The sequence below is a fragment of the Dermacentor variabilis genome, unplaced genomic scaffold (genome assembly GCF_050947875.1).
Source record: "Dermacentor variabilis isolate Ectoservices unplaced genomic scaffold, ASM5094787v1 scaffold_13, whole genome shotgun sequence".
In the NCBI taxonomy this organism is placed as follows: Eukaryota; Metazoa; Arthropoda; class Arachnida; order Ixodida; family Ixodidae; genus Dermacentor; species Dermacentor variabilis.
The window spans coordinates 31,860,340-31,878,815 of NW_027460291.1; the positions used below are offsets into that span (position 1 = coordinate 31,860,340).

The following is an 18,476-nucleotide window of genomic DNA, read 5'->3' on the forward strand; positions in this document are numbered from 1 at the left end:
TAGAAAAATTGAAATCGGGAACAAAAAAGAAACCCTAACAATAAATTACAGAATTTATTGTGGGAAAGTAATACTCGGGCTATCTGAGACGCAGTAATTGGGGTTGAGGATTATTTTCGCCGTTTTAGGGAGCTTTTTGCCCCCATCGGCATGCGGCTGCAGCGTCCGATATTTCAAAACTGCATATATATCGAGGGAAAACACGGGGAAGGCGGGAGATGGAAATTCGAGACGATGAGCAAAACAAGAACTAGGTGAAAGCGGGAGCCAACATTTCGACGAGCGGAGTTTTCTTTTTCAAGGCGACATATGCTTTCCTCGCCACAGTACATATAGGTGGGGTTCTTCTAAAGGGGAAAGGGGGAAGGCGGGTGGGTACGGCAATGAGCGAAGGTGTGTCAACGGCGAGGGTGTAGAATTGAGAATAAAGGAGTGCTGTGCAAAGGCCGGTGACACGGCCGCCTCTCAATCACGTGTCAGCGGCCGCGTGTCAGCCGGCCTGTCACCAGCGTGCACAGGAGCCCTGTTTCGCTGGTGGTCGTGGGCTATCCTTTCTCTGAAGAGGTGATAGGAGGAGCAGTAGAAACAAGTGCTCGTGAAAAAAGAAAAGAAAAGGAAATACTGAAATGGGAAAAAAAATAAAAGGAAAAAACGGAAAGAAAGGAAAGAACACTAAGCAACCAAACTGTGTGTTGTTGCCTATAGCTTCAAATTTATAACAGCGAATGGATTCTAAAGCTCCCTTTGAAACGTTTCTGGCGATTGGTTGCAATGTCTTCAACTTATGGATAAGGTATGATGGTGTGTATTTTCTTTCTCGTTCATAAGGAAAGGTGACTGTAAGATGCAGAGTTCAAGTTCATCAAAGTTGTGACCTGGTTGGCTGGAATGCTCGGCGACGGCTTTGGGAAGCTTCTTAGCTGTGTCCGCGCAGTGTCCTTTAATCTAACGTTGATTGATTGTCCCGTTTCACCGATATATTTTTTCTTACAGAAGGAACATTCAAGCATGTAAATCGCATCCGAACTTGTACAAGTACAGCTAGTTTTGACTTCATGTGTATAACTATTTGCGGTGCTTTTAATTTTAATGTCACTTTGAAGGTGCCTGTAGGTTTGCACCTGTGGCGACAACATGTTCTTATTACGGGGGAATGATGTTGGCTGACTTTTGCGTACCCTAACATGTCTTTATAGTTCTTCTTGCGGCGATAGGTAACCCTTGATAGTTCCGGGAACGCTTTTCTCAGGCGCTCGTTGCTTCATAATATTGGGTGGTATTTTCGTAGGATGTTGTTTATGCTTGTAAGTGCATTACAATATTTTGTTATAAAGGTTGGCGGTCTGTCAGATTCTGGTGTAGGCTGTTTCTTAGCTAATTCCGACTGTCTCTCCAATCTTGACGTGGGAAAACACGGGCAATGCTGGAGATGGAAATTCAAGACGATGAGCAAAACGTGAACAAGGTGAATGCAGGAGCCTTTAACGTTTCGACAAATGGACTTGTCTTCTTCAAGGCGACGTACGCTTTCGTCATACCCAAAAGGCTCCTGCATTCACCTTGTTCACGTTTTGCTCACAATCTTGACGTGGCATCATAAGCTCTATCGAGATACGCTTGTGGATAGTTTTCTTCTGCTAGCGTTGTTTTAACATCATTTAGGTGGCGGATATAATCGTTGTCTTCACTGCAGATTCTTCTTATTCCTTTCGCTTGTCCGACAAAAATTTCTTGCTTGCAGTGTCGCGGGTGATGACTGTTGTAGTCTAAATATTGCTGGCTATCCGTGGGCTTTCGGTAAAGTGTCGTTCTCAGCTTTCCGTTTTCTGTGTAGACCGTCGTGTCAAGGAAGTTGATCTGACTAACAAAGTGGTGAGTAGTAAATTTAATACTCTGGTGAAAGCGATTAAAATGGCTAATTAAGTCAGTTAACGCGGTTGTGCCGTGTTGCCATATCATAAATATGTCGTCAATGTAATTAAGATAGGTGTGGGGTTTCCAAGGGTAGGATTTCGACAGGTCTGCTTCAAGATGTCCCATGAAAATGTTCACATACGTGGGAGCGAATGATGTTCCCGTGCTAGTGCTGAAAGTTTGCAGGTAGTGAATAGAATCAAATTCGAAAAAGTTGAGCCTGAGAACTAACCTAAGAGCACTCCTTTATTCTCAATTCTACACCTTCGCTCGTTGCCGCACCCACCGCCTTACGCCCTCTCCCGTTTAGACGAATCCTACCTATATTTACTGTGCCGAGGACTGCACATGTCGCCTTGAAAAAGACAAGTCCACTTGTCGAAACGCTAGCTCCCGCTTTCACCTTGTTCTCGTTTTGCTGATCGCTTATGTATATCGAAGCATTCAATACGTGCGACATCACCATGTGACGTTCATTAGTGAGTCCCCTAGGTGGGAGATATTTTTCAGCACACACACACGTAAACAAAGTTGTGCAACAGGTGCGCGCGCCTTTCATACATCTCAGTGGAAATAACCCTTAAAAAACGGCGAACTTCATGCCTACACATGAAGTTCACGTTTATGCATTGTGCCGTTTTCTGTGCAGTTGTTGGCGACTTGGCACCAGTAAACGTCAAGTACTGCACGACAGGCGTCGCACCGGAGCTAACCACGAGCAATGTAGCAGTCATGTGAGTGCTGTCTTTGTGTTTTGCTATGCGTCAACTGATATTGTGCGAGCTCCCACACACGCCCTGACGCGAACACACAAGCTTTGCATAGCTCCTTTGACGAAACGCTCCAACAGTGGATAAGGAGCTGGTAACTGTTATGCTTGAACATGGATTTAAGTGCAGTCGGTTTACTCTAGAGAGCGTCCGAGTGTAATTTCGGCTAAAGTAATATTGCATTTTAATTTTTTTTTAAATTTCAAACACATTAAATTTGGGTCATTCCGAACTTTATCATTGGGCATTATTTTGGTATAAGTTGGTTACACCCGCCGTGGTTGCTCAGTGGCTATCGTGTTGGACTGCTGAGCACGAGGTCGCGGGATCCCATCCCGGCCACGGCGGCCTCATTTCGATGCGGGCTAAATGCGAAAACACCCGTGTGCTTAGATTTAGGTGCACGTGAAAGAACTCCAGGTGGTCGAAACTTCCGGAGTCCTTCACTACGGCGTGCCTCGTAATCAGAAAGTGGTTTTGGCACGTAAAACCCCATAAAAAAACTTGGTTACCATAACTTTCGCATTTGCGCCAAACTGTGTAAACGTATGGAACGACTCGCCTCAAGGTGATCAGACGCAGACAGAACGGACAGCGTCTAGCAATAAAGCACGGCTGAAATGTGTGGTATTATTATGACATCGTACGTATTCGCACTTTGTCGCAAGCAGTGCTGCAGTGGTGATCATTGTGTGATGTTTCTCTATACAAGCTTTCTCTATAAAGGCTCTTGCAAGTACAGACAAACGCCTTTAATTATAACAAAGCGATTGGGACCTCCGAAATCATTATTAACGCATGATCATTTCGTTGTAAAGATCGCGCACTGTACCACTCCCCAGAGCAAGCTAAGCGAATTTAGAAAAATGAAGCGGTTATTTATAATAAATTTTATCAGGTAACTCGGCAGTTCTTTTTTATGTGTACTTCGTTCAGTGGAAGCGTTACTGCAGCCGGCCTTCTCGCATAAAGGTTTGCGGCATGCTCCACGGCGAAGCCCGGGAGCTACGTAAGGTGCACTCGCACAGCGTCGAACGTGCTTATTGACAGCCTGTCAAGGTTATTGGTTCGTATGCAGGCTCTTAATAACTGCTGCCTTCGTCGGCCTTCGCCTACTTCCTATCCTCCGTGGTTTCAACGATGCCATCTGTTGTCCTTGCCGAGCAGGCCATCACGTCATCAACCGTGACGTATTCGCCAGTCGACACGCCCGCTACTGCGTCGAAACAAGCCGTGTTCGAGTTGAGAGATTCCTGGAGCCACGCAACAAGGCTCGAACATTCGCTGTCGCGCGCATTCGCTCTCCACATGTGAACGCTAAACACGCGCGTAGTAATGCGACAAATCGGATTTCGGCAACGCCTCGATGCCTTGGCTGTACAGGCAAATTCGCTGTAGTAGTAGTCGCTGTAGAGGCGTTCCCAAGAAATAAGAAATATACGAATTTGTGAGGCACATAAGAAACCCTCCGTTATGCAGGTCATTTCGTTGCAGAGATGCTCGTCTGTATACGAGATTTAGGATGCGAATCCAGTACTTCCCCATTGAAGTATTTGATTCAATAATTGAACATTTCCCTCTTTGAATGAACAGTTATAGCCAAATATATGGCGTCAGTACTATTATTGCACGACGCTTGCATGTAAAAAAGCCTGTGCGTTTGACAACTGTCGATCTGATGGTCATTTCAAGTGCCCTCTGCTAGGTCAGCATTTATCCTTGAGACAAACTGTGTTCCGTGTAAACAATTATCTGTTACGTACGGCGTCATCTCTGTACAACATGTAGAAAGCGCCTCGTTGCTGCAAAGACTTACCTGAATCTGCTGCAATAATTATTGTTCTCATTTATATTTACGTATTTGAGTGCATTTACACTGGTACGTGAATATAGCTTTATATTGTAAATTCTGCGTAGCTAACTACTATATTTCTTATTTACATTGTTAATTGTAGATAAGTGTTTAATTTGTGTGTACACTTACAATTGGAAGCACATCACATTTGAATGCGCGTATGTGCGCCTTCTGCGCTTGAAATGCTGACTGGAGCAAGATCCCTTGACAGGCTATATGCCTTTAGCTCTTGCTCCACTTTCTGTTGTATTTTGAAAGGAAGAATAAAATTCTTCTTAAAATAAAATACTCCCAAGACACTTTGTTTTTGGGAGAGCTACCGATGTGTTGTCTTGAAATGCGCGAGGTTCTGTCACCTCATTGGAGCTCAACCTATCTGCCACTAATGTGATGGTAGCAATTGAAGCCTCTTTTCAGAATAATATATAATGGCACATGTAAACATAAAAGGTAACCGTCTTATCACTTCTATTTGCATGTAGTCGAATGATATACCATTTCTCTGTTGTTCTTGTTGTCACGACTACGGATTGCCCAGTAGAGCGCAGTGGCAAGTCAAAGTTGCATTTGGTGCACTCAGAGATAAAAGCCGGCTTTCTGTACCTCTTCTATAGCGTTTTTCAACTCTCAAATACTAAGAAAAATATACTCGCAATTTAATGAAATATTTGACATCTGTATTTTTCAGATAATTTTTTTTCTATTCTCCTCAAAATTTTTACTATGTTCGAATACCTAGTTAATTATTTTCACTTGAATATAACGTTGCCTTTTCCGCAAACACATCGAATTTTTCAGCATGGTATTTTATATTCAGTGAGACTGCATATCTACTACAGTTCGACCCATGCTAAGCGCGAAATATTTCGGCCACCAAAGCGTGTTTAAAAAATTGGTGCCACTCGTCCTGCCACATGCGTATACTTACAACGTAAAGCTGCCTTTGCCTGTCGCCCTGCATGGCCTTAAGCATCCGTGGCCAGTGCTTTCCGACAAACTGAGTACACGGCGTTTCACAGTGCTGTCCTGGGCGGCCTTCTCGTGCTAATGATGGTTGGCACGTTGACGGATCTCTACGCATCGAAGCTGAGCAAGGAGACGGGTGAGTGCTAACGAAGCGTCCGAAAGCGCGAAATTGAATTTTACGCCTTATCGAGTGCGTTTCCGGATTATTATAAATTTTACGTAGCGAAAGAGCAGTCAAAAGCTAGGAGATCTCTAACACGCTATCTTACTAAAACATTTCTCCTCTCTTTTCCTTGTCAGACATTTGTCTTTGAAAAATTTGACTGTTGCGCGTAGAAACGGTGGGATGTTGATTATTCTTGATTTACCGTGCGGCAGCCCGTACGTCGTATTCTACCGACGGCAAATTCAGGATTTCCTTAAACGCGACAAATCTGCCCAAGTGCGCCATAAGGAGAGTCGTCTACGGCTTCCCGTATATTGGCAGCCGTCGCCTGGCGTGAACGTCACGTGGGCTGTCGAACTCCAATATGTAAGAAGGTGAGGAATGTCAATGTCTGACGCCGGCCGGTGCAATGGCAGAAAGAGCCTCTGCCTTACGGGGATGTTCGCGCACTCGCCAACCCTTGCCTTGCAACATGTCACTTGCTCCTGCATCCGATATTGCTAAACCCTTTGAAAATTATATCATGCATAAGAAGGCTCCCTGGAAGGGGATTTACAACGCTTGAAGACAATTCTGTAACCATAATTACTAACTAGAAATAGTGCAGGACTCTTTAGGGTCTCCTGTTAAAAACTTGCTCGGCATCCGCTCTCTTCCATGTGCGTTCCGTTCACATGTCTGTACAAGCAATTTTCAAAGATCTTACAGGCAGATGAGACGACGTAGCGTGGTGAAACTTCGCAAGAACCCAGTGGGCATTGTGGACATACATAGAGACTATGTGATAAAGAAACTAACTCTTGCAAATTAAATATACTACAATTACAGTGAAACCAGTACCGGTGGGAGCCGCGTCACCCGGTGGAGACCCTTCGCAAGATTTCTCATGGCATTCGTGCTAAATTCTACGTAGTTAAATAACATATGTGAAAGTCTTCAGCATAATCTAAGCATTACATTTGAAAATTTTGCCCACGTTTGAGAGTTCGCTCTAATCTTAGAATCTAATCTTAGAATCTAATCTTAGACGGTATGCCTTCTAAGAGTGCCCATTATTTTAGAAATAAATAAATGTTATACCTTTAGGTGACTCCGAAAAAAGAACAGAAACTATGCCACTGGCATGAGACAATTGATCATCTTTCCCGAGAATACATAGGAATGAAATATGTGGGAGCGAAGTAATAGTCTTACCAAGATGAACATGGTGACCACCGCTGTAGAACAGACAGCGTATTGGCGGCTAGCGCGGAACTGAAGTATTTCATCGTACAAACTTCAAAACTCCGTGTTATAATTACGTTGCATGCTTTACTCATGGTGTTGTCAGTGTACAGCTTTGTTGTTGTTGTTGTTGTTGTTGTTGCACTAAACTTAAATGAATACAAACTAGCACACAAAAATGCATGGATTGTATAAAAAAATAACGCATCCGCATTCACCAATTTCTTGAGTGCGCATATGCACACAAGCTTCAGATAAAAAGTGTAACTCAATCTGTGCAGGGGTAAATAGGTGTGCTACGTCACTCTGCCTCGTTCGTCACGGGTGATTTCAATTGCGGTAGAGTGATGAGGACCTTCTACCCTCCACGGCTAAGTCGTTGGTTTGCAAAAGGAAACACTGCGAGGTTTCTGAAAGGGTATTTTAACAGTCTACGTCGACGTAATTTTACCGCGAAGTTGTCTATGGCTAGGATCCCGGGATGTTTTCGCATCGGTCACGTCGACAGAAAACCTAAGTGGGCCGATCCCAGCGGCAGTGTAGGGCCAGGAACAATGGTTCATACCCGCTTAAAGCAGAGGCGTGAAGCAAACATACAGCGCAGCTTTCGTTTCAATACGAAACGAACAAATAAAGAAAAAGCCACCAAACCACATGATTGATGGCGAGGCGGGCGCACTTATTTTGCGCTGATCAATGTATACGTTGCCGCCAATCCCTCGCTGGTGGTCATTGTCGGAGACTTTAACGTAGACATCTCAAAGCCGTAAACAAAGCAGTGGTTCAGCCACGTCGCGGTAGAGTTTGGTCTCGGTTACTTCAACGATCCGAGTCTACGAACTACCGTACACGGGTCATGCACTAATTTAACATTGGCCCAAAACATTTCTCAAATAACGGAAAACATCACTTTGTATCATAGCGACATCAAAGCAGTCCTAGCAGTCATTTTAGTTTAATAAACAAAATGAAGGTTTTGTAAACTACATTAAAACGTGTGTTTGTGTCATGTATCACTTGGAAGACAAATGTGCGTAATGAGTTCACATCGTGGGATGGCTGTTCGACAAGCTGCCTTGCCTTAAGCGCAACATGTCTACAGCGTCGTTGACCGACCACCTTCAGAGGAGCGGATAGGTGGTGATTTTGTTCCATTTAGTGTCTGTTTATGAGCATAGCCTGAAAGCGACGTGTTCCTTGCAATGGCGCAGCTGAGGCATTTTTTGTGCTTGCCACTCGCTCGACAGTGGCTGCACGCGTGCTGCGGAGCTTCTCGGTGCCCGCCAACCTGAGGATGCTGACGACACCGACCAAGAAAACATCAGAATCGTATAGCCACCGCTTCATGCACGGAATACGTGCTGTGAGCATCTTCCACGTCGTTTTCGGCCACGCCACCTGTGAATACTCGTTTGCCAGCGGTGAGCAATGAGTATAGCCTTCTGACTCTCTTCACGACTGCTTCCCCTGAGCGGAGTGCTTGCACTAGCTCCTGCTGAACCGCTCTCTGGCTAATTTCTATGAAAAAAAAATTCAAATACGATTACGGTACTCCCTAATGCGAAATTTTATCGCAGCTCTACGCGTGTTTTCAATTCGCGATATATTCAGCCAACAAACCTGACAGAGACATGTAGCAGAGTCGGTATTCGTCGAAAATCTGATCTGCGGGTCAAGCGCGTCGCCTTTTATACATGACTCGTCTAAGGTTCCAGTGTTCTCGCTGGTGCCGCGTGACTTCCAGAAGGTACTACACAATTCGCGTGGCCCATACAATCTGATTACAACACAATCGCAAACCATGACAATCGAAACAAGCGCGAACGAGAACAAACCAAGCAAACCAAACAAGTACGAGCGACAGCTGACGCGGGCAGACGATAGTACGAAACGAGCGGTCCGGCTGAGACCAGATACGAGTACGCATCGAGTGGTCGGGCGGGTCCGCATGACAACCGCTTCCCGCGCGTGCCTCATTGAAGAGGCCGCTCCCATTGGCCTCCGCCGTTCTCGGCTCGTGTCTTCCATATTTAGCGAGGTTCGTTCGCTCGGTTACGCCGCCGACGCTCGTTACAGGAAAGGGTGCCTAAGGGCTGCGCTCTAAAATTAATCTCTCAAAAGCTTATTCGATTGTTATTTTGTCCGCGAAAAAAAAAAGAATAAACTTCATAGGCGTAACCTGCCATACAAGGTAGCATGCTGGGACAGTGTACGTTTATAGAAGTAAACTGAATAAGCCAACCTAAAGGAAGTGTGGAACCTGCATTCTGAGCTAACATTTAAAGGCGGTGGTTCGTCGTCAGCGGTTTCATATCAACAATACTACTTGGCCAAACGATGGCACCTGTCTAAGACATGGCCTTTCATTTTTTCTACTTATTAGGGAAAATAAACAGCAACAGAAATTATGACTTTGCGTGACATGCTGGTACTAAATTGAACACCAAAGTTGGCGGCACTTTATGTGATGATGTTAATTTTATTTTCGCATTCTACAATAGAACATATTTACAATTACCTTTATCAATGAAACACATTTTCACTAATGCGATTGAACATCTCTGGTCACCAGGCTGCGAAGAGATTGGCCTGGTCAACGTTCGCTTGTGGCTGGTATTTAGATGTCGTGGCATGTTTTCTTTCTTTTTCTTTTTATTTGCCTTTAATTGTGCGATTTAACGTCCCCAAACCAAGAAAGGAGAGCACACTGGGATATGAGGGAAGCCCCATAGGGGAGAATTCTGGAATAATTTTTACCAGCTGAGGTTCCTCAACGTGCACCCAGTGCATGTTAAAGAACTGCATTCCTTCTCGATCGGAATGCGGCCGCCACCACCGTGATTGAACCCATGGCCTCATGTTCTGTCACGCAACGCCATTGCCCTTGAGCTATACCGCCTCCGGCTTGTGTGCATGCTTTGAAACCTTGTATAAGTTACATTCATTAGACAGCTTCATGTACAATACATAAGGATGGCAAAGGCTGATGCTTACATTTCTGAGCTTAAAAAAACACAAAGAAGAAAAAACACGTGCTTTCTCTTCGACAGGTGGCATGGCGTACATCCTGTCCTACTTGGACCGGTACGACTCGCCCTTGGTGGCGGCTGGCTTCATGTCTGTGGATACTTTCTTCTTCATGAGGCACGTGACGCACAAGTGCTTACTCGTATTACGAGCGAAACCTCCTGCCTGCTATCTCGTTTGCATGTCTGCTTTTTTAAAATTATTATTCTCCCGAGTGTGCTCTCTGCAGCGGCATATGCCATGATCAGAAAACTAAACGTGTCGTCTATCTCCTGAACAGTGGAATAAAACACGGGAGCATAACTTAGCTCATATTCTTCATTGGGAACCCAGACGCATGAGAATGCGATATCACTTTGTGAAAGCGGGAAAAAATGCAGAGTATGTCAACTCACGAGTTATAAACTGAAATGTAAATATATATGCGAGACATTGCGAAAATATTAAAAAAGATGGCGGGACATGAGATTTTCAGTGAATCACTATTTTAGTTCAAACGTTCCTTCAGATCTATTTCATACTTTTTCTAGTAAAACCATATGGTACAGACAAGTTGGTGGCGCGCAAACATCATGTTTATTTGCAAGCTTATGCTGCATACCTTAGCGAAGGGTGAAACAATGGCAGTCATAAATGCGTCTGTATGCTTACAAAGGCTGAATTTTAGGAACATTAATCATAGCGAGTTCACAGGGATGCTTACGTGGCCATCTTATTGTGATGGTTATGTTCATGCGGCGATTGCGTAACAAAGATATCCCCCAACAAACCTGAGTGTGTTACACTGCTTTATACAAGCTTCCTTCGCGACACATCTAAATTGCCTCAACATGAGACTGGGTAATGACGCATTATTTGCGTTTGAAGCCGCGGGGTGCACCATCTTGTTTGTGTAAACTGGAATGTTTTTGGAAGCCGACTTGCAGAGTTTCGCACAACGTAAAACAATTTTGGGGTACATGTGGCAATTGCAGATTTGAGGCCGATGAGTAGCGAGGTCATTACTGTGGTCAGCAAAAATCTCGAGACAAGGAGTAGGCGTGAGATATGCTTTAAAAATATAGCGTAGAAAATACACAGGCGTGCCAGTTAACATTGTCGAAAGTTTTATATAACACTGCAGGCCGAAATTAAGGGGAACGCCAGCACATTTCTTAGCCAAATTTGGGGACGCATATCTCAAAACTTTATCCAATACAGAAAGGCGTCAGGCAGGGAGATACGATCTCTCCAATGCTATTCACAGCGTGTTTACAGGAGGTATTCAGAGACCTGGATTGGGAAGAATTGGGGATAATAGTTAATGGAGAATACCTTAGTAACTTGCGATTCGCTGATGATATTGCCTTGCTTAGTAACTCAGGGGACCAATTGCAATGCATGCCCACTGACCTGGAGAGGCAAAGCAGAAGAGTGGGTCTAAAAATTATTCTGCAGAAAACTAAAGTAATGTTTAACAGTCCCGGAAGAGAACAGCAGTTTACGATAGGTAGCGAGGCACTGGAAGTGGTAAGGGACTACATCTACTTAGGGCAGGTAGGGGCCACGGATCCGGATCATGAGACTGAAATAATCAGAAGAGTAAGAATGGGCTGGGGTGCGTTTGGCAGGCATTCTTAGATCATGAACAGCAGTTTGCCATTATGCCCCAAAAGAAAAGTGTATAATAGCTGTGTCTTACCAGTACTCACCTACGGGGCAGAAACCTGGAGGCTTACGAAAAGCGTTCTACTTAAATTGAGGACGACACAACGAGCTATGGAAAGAAGAATGATGGGTGCAACGTTAAGGGATAAGAAAAGAGCAGATTGGGTGAGGGGACAAACGCAAGTAATTGGCATCTTAGTTGAAATCAAGAAAAAGAAATGGGGGACGGGGGCATGGGCAGGACATGTAATGAGGAGGGAAGATAACCGATGGTCATTAAGGGTTACGGACTGGATTCCAAGGGAAGGGAAGCGTAGCAGGGGGTGACAGAAAGTTAGTTGGGCGGATGAGATTAAGAAGTTTGCAGGGACTACATGGCCACAATTAGTACTTGACCGGGGTTGTTGGAGAAGTATGGGAGAGGCCTTTGCCCTGCAGTGAGCATAACCAGGCTGATGATGATGATGATCTCAAAACTGGTAGAGTTCTACAGACTTCTGCTTCAAAGATATGGCTTTATTATCACCCGGATTCATTTCTCCTGTTGCGAATGCGTCTAAAATGAAAAAAAATGAAGCATTAAGATTGTTACGCTCATTAAACTACCTATTCGAATGTTATGATTTCTTACCAACTAATGACTGCCTCTTCATCAATTAATTTTAGGAGGGAAAATTGCGCTGTAGGCGTATCGCGAATCGATGAATCGCACACAGGGAAGCGACTAATGTAAAAATATTTCCCAAACGAAATACGATGTTAAAAAGCGCTGAGAATTAACATTTATTGAAGTCTTAGTTTCCTTACGGAACCAGATTTCAACCAGACTTCAATGTCCACCATCTTACGAAAGACGCCTATGGCTATCGTGACAACTTCACACGTACCCGCTCCAGTTGAGAGCCCGTTACCATTATTGTCGCAAAGAATTAACGCCCTCATTCAGGCATCGCAAATTTCAAGCACAGTTTTCTGGAAGCTTAGCCAGAGCCTGCAAATGTGGACTCTGCACAGCGCAATCTCGACTGTTGCTTGCGACTCTTTACTTCGCTTACACGTCACAGTGAGGTCAAAATGCATTGTTTCTATCATTTTCTTTCTGTATTTTTGCAGCGGATACTTGTTCTTCTACATCATTAACAGCATCAAAAACGCGCGAAGCGCGAAGGCAGCCTCCGTCATAATTTTTCGTCGCTGGTACAGGTACGTTGGATGGGCTGCTTGCTGCCCGTTGAGATGATGCCTTGAATGTGCTGTGTCATGGCTGAGATGAATTTCGAAAACTTTAGTTTACACTTCACTCTGTAAAACGCGGCAACTGAAAATGCCGCAGCATTTTTGTCACGTGGGTTGGCCATCATTAGCATAAATGATGACCTGTAGGAGGAACGCACTCCCTCAGTCACGTCCGATCACCCCTGTCTGGCGTAAGCCGAGTTCCTCCTGTGGCTGCAAGTTTTCTGATATTGTATCATACACGAGCACGTGCTTTTATTTCTTTAATTTATTTATTTTATTTTATTTCCGACGAAATGCTTGCTGACGCGTAGTGTTCTGGCATTGTTGCATCGAACCAATATGGGTAGGAAGATGGCGACCAAATAAACGGAAATATAGGAAAACATTTACATGATTACAGAACAGGGGAGAGAAAAGGCCCATATGGTAGACATGACACATACGCACACGAGCGCACATACCTTCACACACGTACCCGCACACACACACACATACACACAGAGACACGCACGCACCCACGTAAACACACAACAACCCGCCATGGCTGCTCGGTGGCTGTGGTGTTGGGCTGCTGAGTACGAGGTCGCGGGATCGAATCGCGGCCACGGCGGCCGCATTTCGATGGAGGCAAAATGCGAAAACACCCGTGTACTTAGATTTAGGTGCACGTTAAAGAACCCCAGCTGGTCGAAATTTCCGGAGTCCCCCACTACGGCGCGCATCATAATCAGAAAGTGGTTTTGGCACGTAAAACCCCAGACAGTCATTTGCACAGACACACGCGCAGATAAAAATACTCACCTACATGCCCACTCCTACAATAACACGCACACAAGAAGCCAAGCACAAGCCGACACACACGCATGCTCACAGATATCAGCGCTTGGTGCTTATCTATTCCTTTGCGATGTACCTTGTACGGTCTTTTATTATGAAATGCCGCAAACAAGCTTTACTGCAGTCCGCACAGAAGAATTGATAATGATTATTTATGTCAAAGGCATTTTCAGCATAGGTGAATTTGACCTGACCGTGCAGCATGCGAATTACAAAAGCTCGCCGGGTGTGGTTGAATTATACACTGTATACATGATGTTTCTTCGACGCCGACACTCAACACTCAGCTGAAACATTATTTCAGGGTTCCAAAGTCCTGAAAATTAAAATATCAGTAATACTTATAAAAAACATTGCTGCCTACGCAAAGGGTACTTGTTCAGTTGGCTTACGCCTTTCGGATCCAAACCAGTTCTCACGAAGAACTAGAGTCACGAAGTATAAAAGTTTAAAAATTTTCTTAATATTCTTTTGAATATCACGCTTATAGTTTAGGTTTTATCATAAACTTGATGGCAAGTGCACTCGAGGACAACTATATTTTATTTGGCTACTATTTTACTATTTTACTATTACTACTATTTGGCTATCACTCTAAAAATTTTAACACCCTTAAGGGTGTAACTTACTTGTCCGATGGATGACACCCTTTTTGGGTGTATTGCTACATCCCAAGCAGAGGGGTGTACCCCACAAAGGAAAAGGTGTTAATATGACGTCACCTTGCCTATAGGTGTAAAACTAACAACACCCTTCCTATATGGGTGTAACACAGACACCACCCTTTCAATATGGGTGTAGCATAGACAACACCTTTCCAAAAGGGTGTTATCCCTGCATTTTAGCGTTCACTACAGCCATGTAGTTAATGGACAGACTGGCTGTTGTGAATGCTGCCTAGCCTTAGCTATGATACTCCCTTGTTCAGTATGAGCCAGATTGTGTGAGGCGTCGTCATATCGCGCTTCTGGTCTGTCATGTGGTAGCATATATAACGTGTGACCCTTTCAGGAAAAAAAATTGTTTCACGATCGCAGCAACGCACACACCCTATGCTTTTCGTCATCTTCCTCTGCAGTAATAGTACACTGCCGGCAGGATGCAGAGCGCAATAACAACGCACGCTACACTAAGGACACAGGATCTCCCGCACCTTGGTGCACCAGTACTTATCACTCCATGGAAACAGCACACAACCAAAAGCATGATGTTACATGCATTTCTGAAATAATTAAATACCTCCACTTTTCTTGGTCAAAAATTTTCGCAGCAACACCAGCTTGACCAGGAGGGAAAGCCACCACAGCTCATTGTTGTCGCTCATATTGAATGCAATAGAGCGCAAGCAATGCATGGATTGGCGACGGTAACTAGTCCAGTACTACAGAAGCATACGTTTGCCTGTCAAGCAGTTTTTTGTCGTTTTAAGCATATATTTGATACCTCTGTTCAGCAGAGTTGTCATTTATCTCCACGAGACGCATCTACTAGTACCTTCGCATATATAATGACCTAAAGGTAGCACTGAAAGCCAAAGAACAAATTGCAACAAAGCGCTTCCACTTAGAATAATGTTTCCTCATTTGCAAACAAAACTGCATGGGTAGCTGTGCGTGCTGTTTAATATATAAGGATGCACTATTTCCTGAAATTTATGCATGCTCCAGTGACCTGCTTATACCCAATTTAGTTTATTTTTCACCATATTCTTGCACTGACTATCCCACAGGCATAGTAAGTTAAGCTACCAGAATAACAATCACCTACTCTAAGGTGACCTAATCGAACAAAATCATCGTAAAATTTGTGATGAAATGTCAGAAGAAAAGTATTTATTATTTCATTAAAGATAAATGGTTACATAATAATGTTTACCCATTTTAAAAGTAAAAAGGAATATAAAGAGTAAAACCATACCAATACAAAGATATAAGCACTGAATAATTTCACAGGCTTGTTCAATTAAATTTTAAGCAGAAAATTTTTTTAAGTACCTCTACGAACTATCACATGTTTTCATTCGAAAAGCACTGCATCTTATCATAAAGTACGAAAATAACCGGCCACATAAGAAAGAACAAGTTGGAGTGTGTCTATGTGAACAAAAGGATAGAAAGTTAGGCGAGTTGGTACGGTAACATGATCTTGGATTGTAGCGCAAATTGACACGGACGCAGACTAGAAGCAGACAGGACGAGCGCTAACTCTCAATTAAATTTTTATTGAATCGAAGTGCATACATATATATATATATTTCTCGGCCCCCCGCAAGTTGTCTGTCATGTGCCCTATTATAAATAGGAAACTTGAACAGGGTGCCAAAAAAAGAAAAGATGATTGCGGCGTTAGACATGCGTCCCCTTTTGTGCCTTGTAACACTGGTATAGTTTATCAGATTCCTCTCAAGTGCGGGAAGACTTACATTGGACAGATCGGCAGGTGCATTATTATTAAACTAAAAGAACACTAAGATTCAATTAACAACCCTAATGCTTCATATCAAGCATCACATTTTTTTCAATTGCGGTTGTAAACCTGTTTGAAGACAAAAATTCGTTCAAGACACAAATGCCAAACCACACGGGAAATAATGAGGCATTCCACATTAAAAGATTAGGAGAGACTCGCGTTAGCCATGCATCTTTGTCACTGTTAGAATGCGAATTTCAGTATCTTCACAACACGTGTGTTAATCTGAAGTAGTCTTTTTGTTGTTTCCTTTCTTGACTTCCCTACTTCCTGATATGTTTAACTGATGTCTTCATACCTTGTCATGTTCGTATGCTGCGATTTTTTGCAATCACCTATATATATGCATATGCTCTTCGTTTTAATAAAAATTTAGTTGGGAGTTAGCGCGCGTCCTGTCTGCTTCTAGTCTGTGTCCATGTCACTTCGCGCTACAACCCAAGAACATATGAGAGCAAAACATGGCTAGTAATAACTAGTGAGCACTGCACAGAAATTGAACATGAAAACTAGTAATAGTAAAGACATACTTCGCTCAGCTGAACTGCAAAATATTGCAAATATCACAAAGACAGCATAAAAACTGGGCAGGACAGAGCACTGACTGTTAGTTACAGTTGCCATATGCACACCAAATCTAGGCATAAAAAGTAAAAACTAAACTGCCGGAAATAGTCATGTCTCTCCAAGAGACATCTGAGGAACAAAAGGTATACTTTTATAATTACATCTCATAAATTACTGATCTAATTTATCTTTAGATACATGACCCCTTGAGTATCACAAATACCCTGTTCTCATTACCTATGCATGATTACCAGGCTTGGTGAAAGAATGACTTGCACTAATATTTCGAAGAAACACCGGTAAAAATGCTGCTTGTTACATGATTTTGGCTTCTAGCGCGAAGTGAAACACGGACACAGAAAGGAGCCGACAGTGTCCGTGTTTCACTTCGCGCTAGAAGCCAAAATCATGTTACCATACCAACTCGCCCAACTGTCTATCCTTTTGCATTACATGCTGCTTGTTCTCAACTTTCTGCTGTGAGATCACACTTGTGTGCAGTTGTGAACGCAATTGCCTATAGGGCTCAAACAATGTTTTGGCTGCACAGGTACCGTCTATCGAACACCTGGTTCAAGATAGCTCGCATCTCGGAGTGTGCAGCCACACTGGTGGCACAGAATTCTTTTTTCACCTTGCCAGTTGATAAAGCCTCAGCAGCTGCAATCCCCTGCGACTACTCGTAAAGGTGCCATAAGGTTAGGCAGCAAACAGATACCACCCAGCAAAACTTTCAGAGTACATTGTGTGAGTCGAGGTATGTAATTTGTGCTTTAGTTCGGCAGCATTACCACAGTCAGAACTACTCATTGCAGCTCCTAAATTTCAACCACATAAACAAAATAAGTTAGGACACTTCCTTCAGTACGGTGGCAGATGCTCAGCTGCAGGCTTTCTATAACCATGCATTATCTTCAGACAGTGCCACTACAGCCCGTAGCACATCTTTCAAGCACTCCAGACAAGTACACCGATTACATTGTTCACAGAGCATCTGGTGTCCATTTACCCATAGAGGCAAGGTAGCCCCTATAACACGTTTTGTGACAGGCATGCTGGACACTTTGTCCCCTGAAATGCAAGTGCCATTTGGTACTTCAGTGCCTGGAGTGTCCTTTACATCTAAATGAATATTGAATGCATAGTAATAACATGAAGACGACAAAAAAAACCATCAGCCATCAACTGTGTGGCAAATCTGGGTGCAAGCTATTCTCTTAACAAATATACCTGTAGTCATCGCAACCAATGTGCTCCCAAGATGTATGAGGCATTAGTCATTTCAGAGCTGTAAGGACATGACAATCCTAGGATGATTATGTTCTTTAGGCTTTTTTCCCCACTTTTCATATTTTGAAACGTGTACACTGTAGTCATGAAAACAAAAATGCTACAACTGGCGTGTGGTAAGCTTTGCGTCTTATTTCCAAGCAGCTCGTTGAAACGAGCCACGAGGACAAATTGGAATGCTGTTACCTCATGAGACATTCAAATTTCTTAAACACTAACAAAACCAGATAGGCATTACAGTGGGCCTCACTTAAATACATTACACTGGTTTAAAGTTATTGCACCGCTTTGTGCCAGATAAAAATGTTAGAAACATCAAAAATGTTCAGATTCTACGGCCAACAGTGAAAATTAAATAAAAACATCATTAAGCTTTCTTAAAAGGATTCAGAAGCTTTACAATTGGCAGTCTTGGTGATGGACACGCTGATAGATGAGCAGCCATTCCGCTGAGACGAGAATGTTGAGGGCTTCGCATGGAAGTGTGCGAGACACTGAAGTAGTT

General features: G+C 43.5%; 1 protein-coding gene across 1 annotated transcript in view; it reads left to right on the forward strand.

Moving 5' to 3' along the window:
- Positions 1-18,476, forward strand: part of LOC142566635 (nose resistant to fluoxetine protein 6-like) — a 96,918-nt gene that overhangs the window by 31,583 nt on the left and 46,859 nt on the right. Inside the window, exons 3-7 of the mRNA XM_075677469.1 lie at positions 2,564-2,648; positions 5,559-5,641; positions 8,143-8,316; positions 9,946-10,039; positions 12,683-12,772. Coding sequence (XP_075533584.1) covers positions 2,564-2,648; positions 5,559-5,641; positions 8,143-8,316; positions 9,946-10,039; positions 12,683-12,772 — 526 coding nt within the window. The remainder of the gene's footprint in view (positions 1-2,563; positions 2,649-5,558; positions 5,642-8,142; positions 8,317-9,945; positions 10,040-12,682; positions 12,773-18,476) is intronic.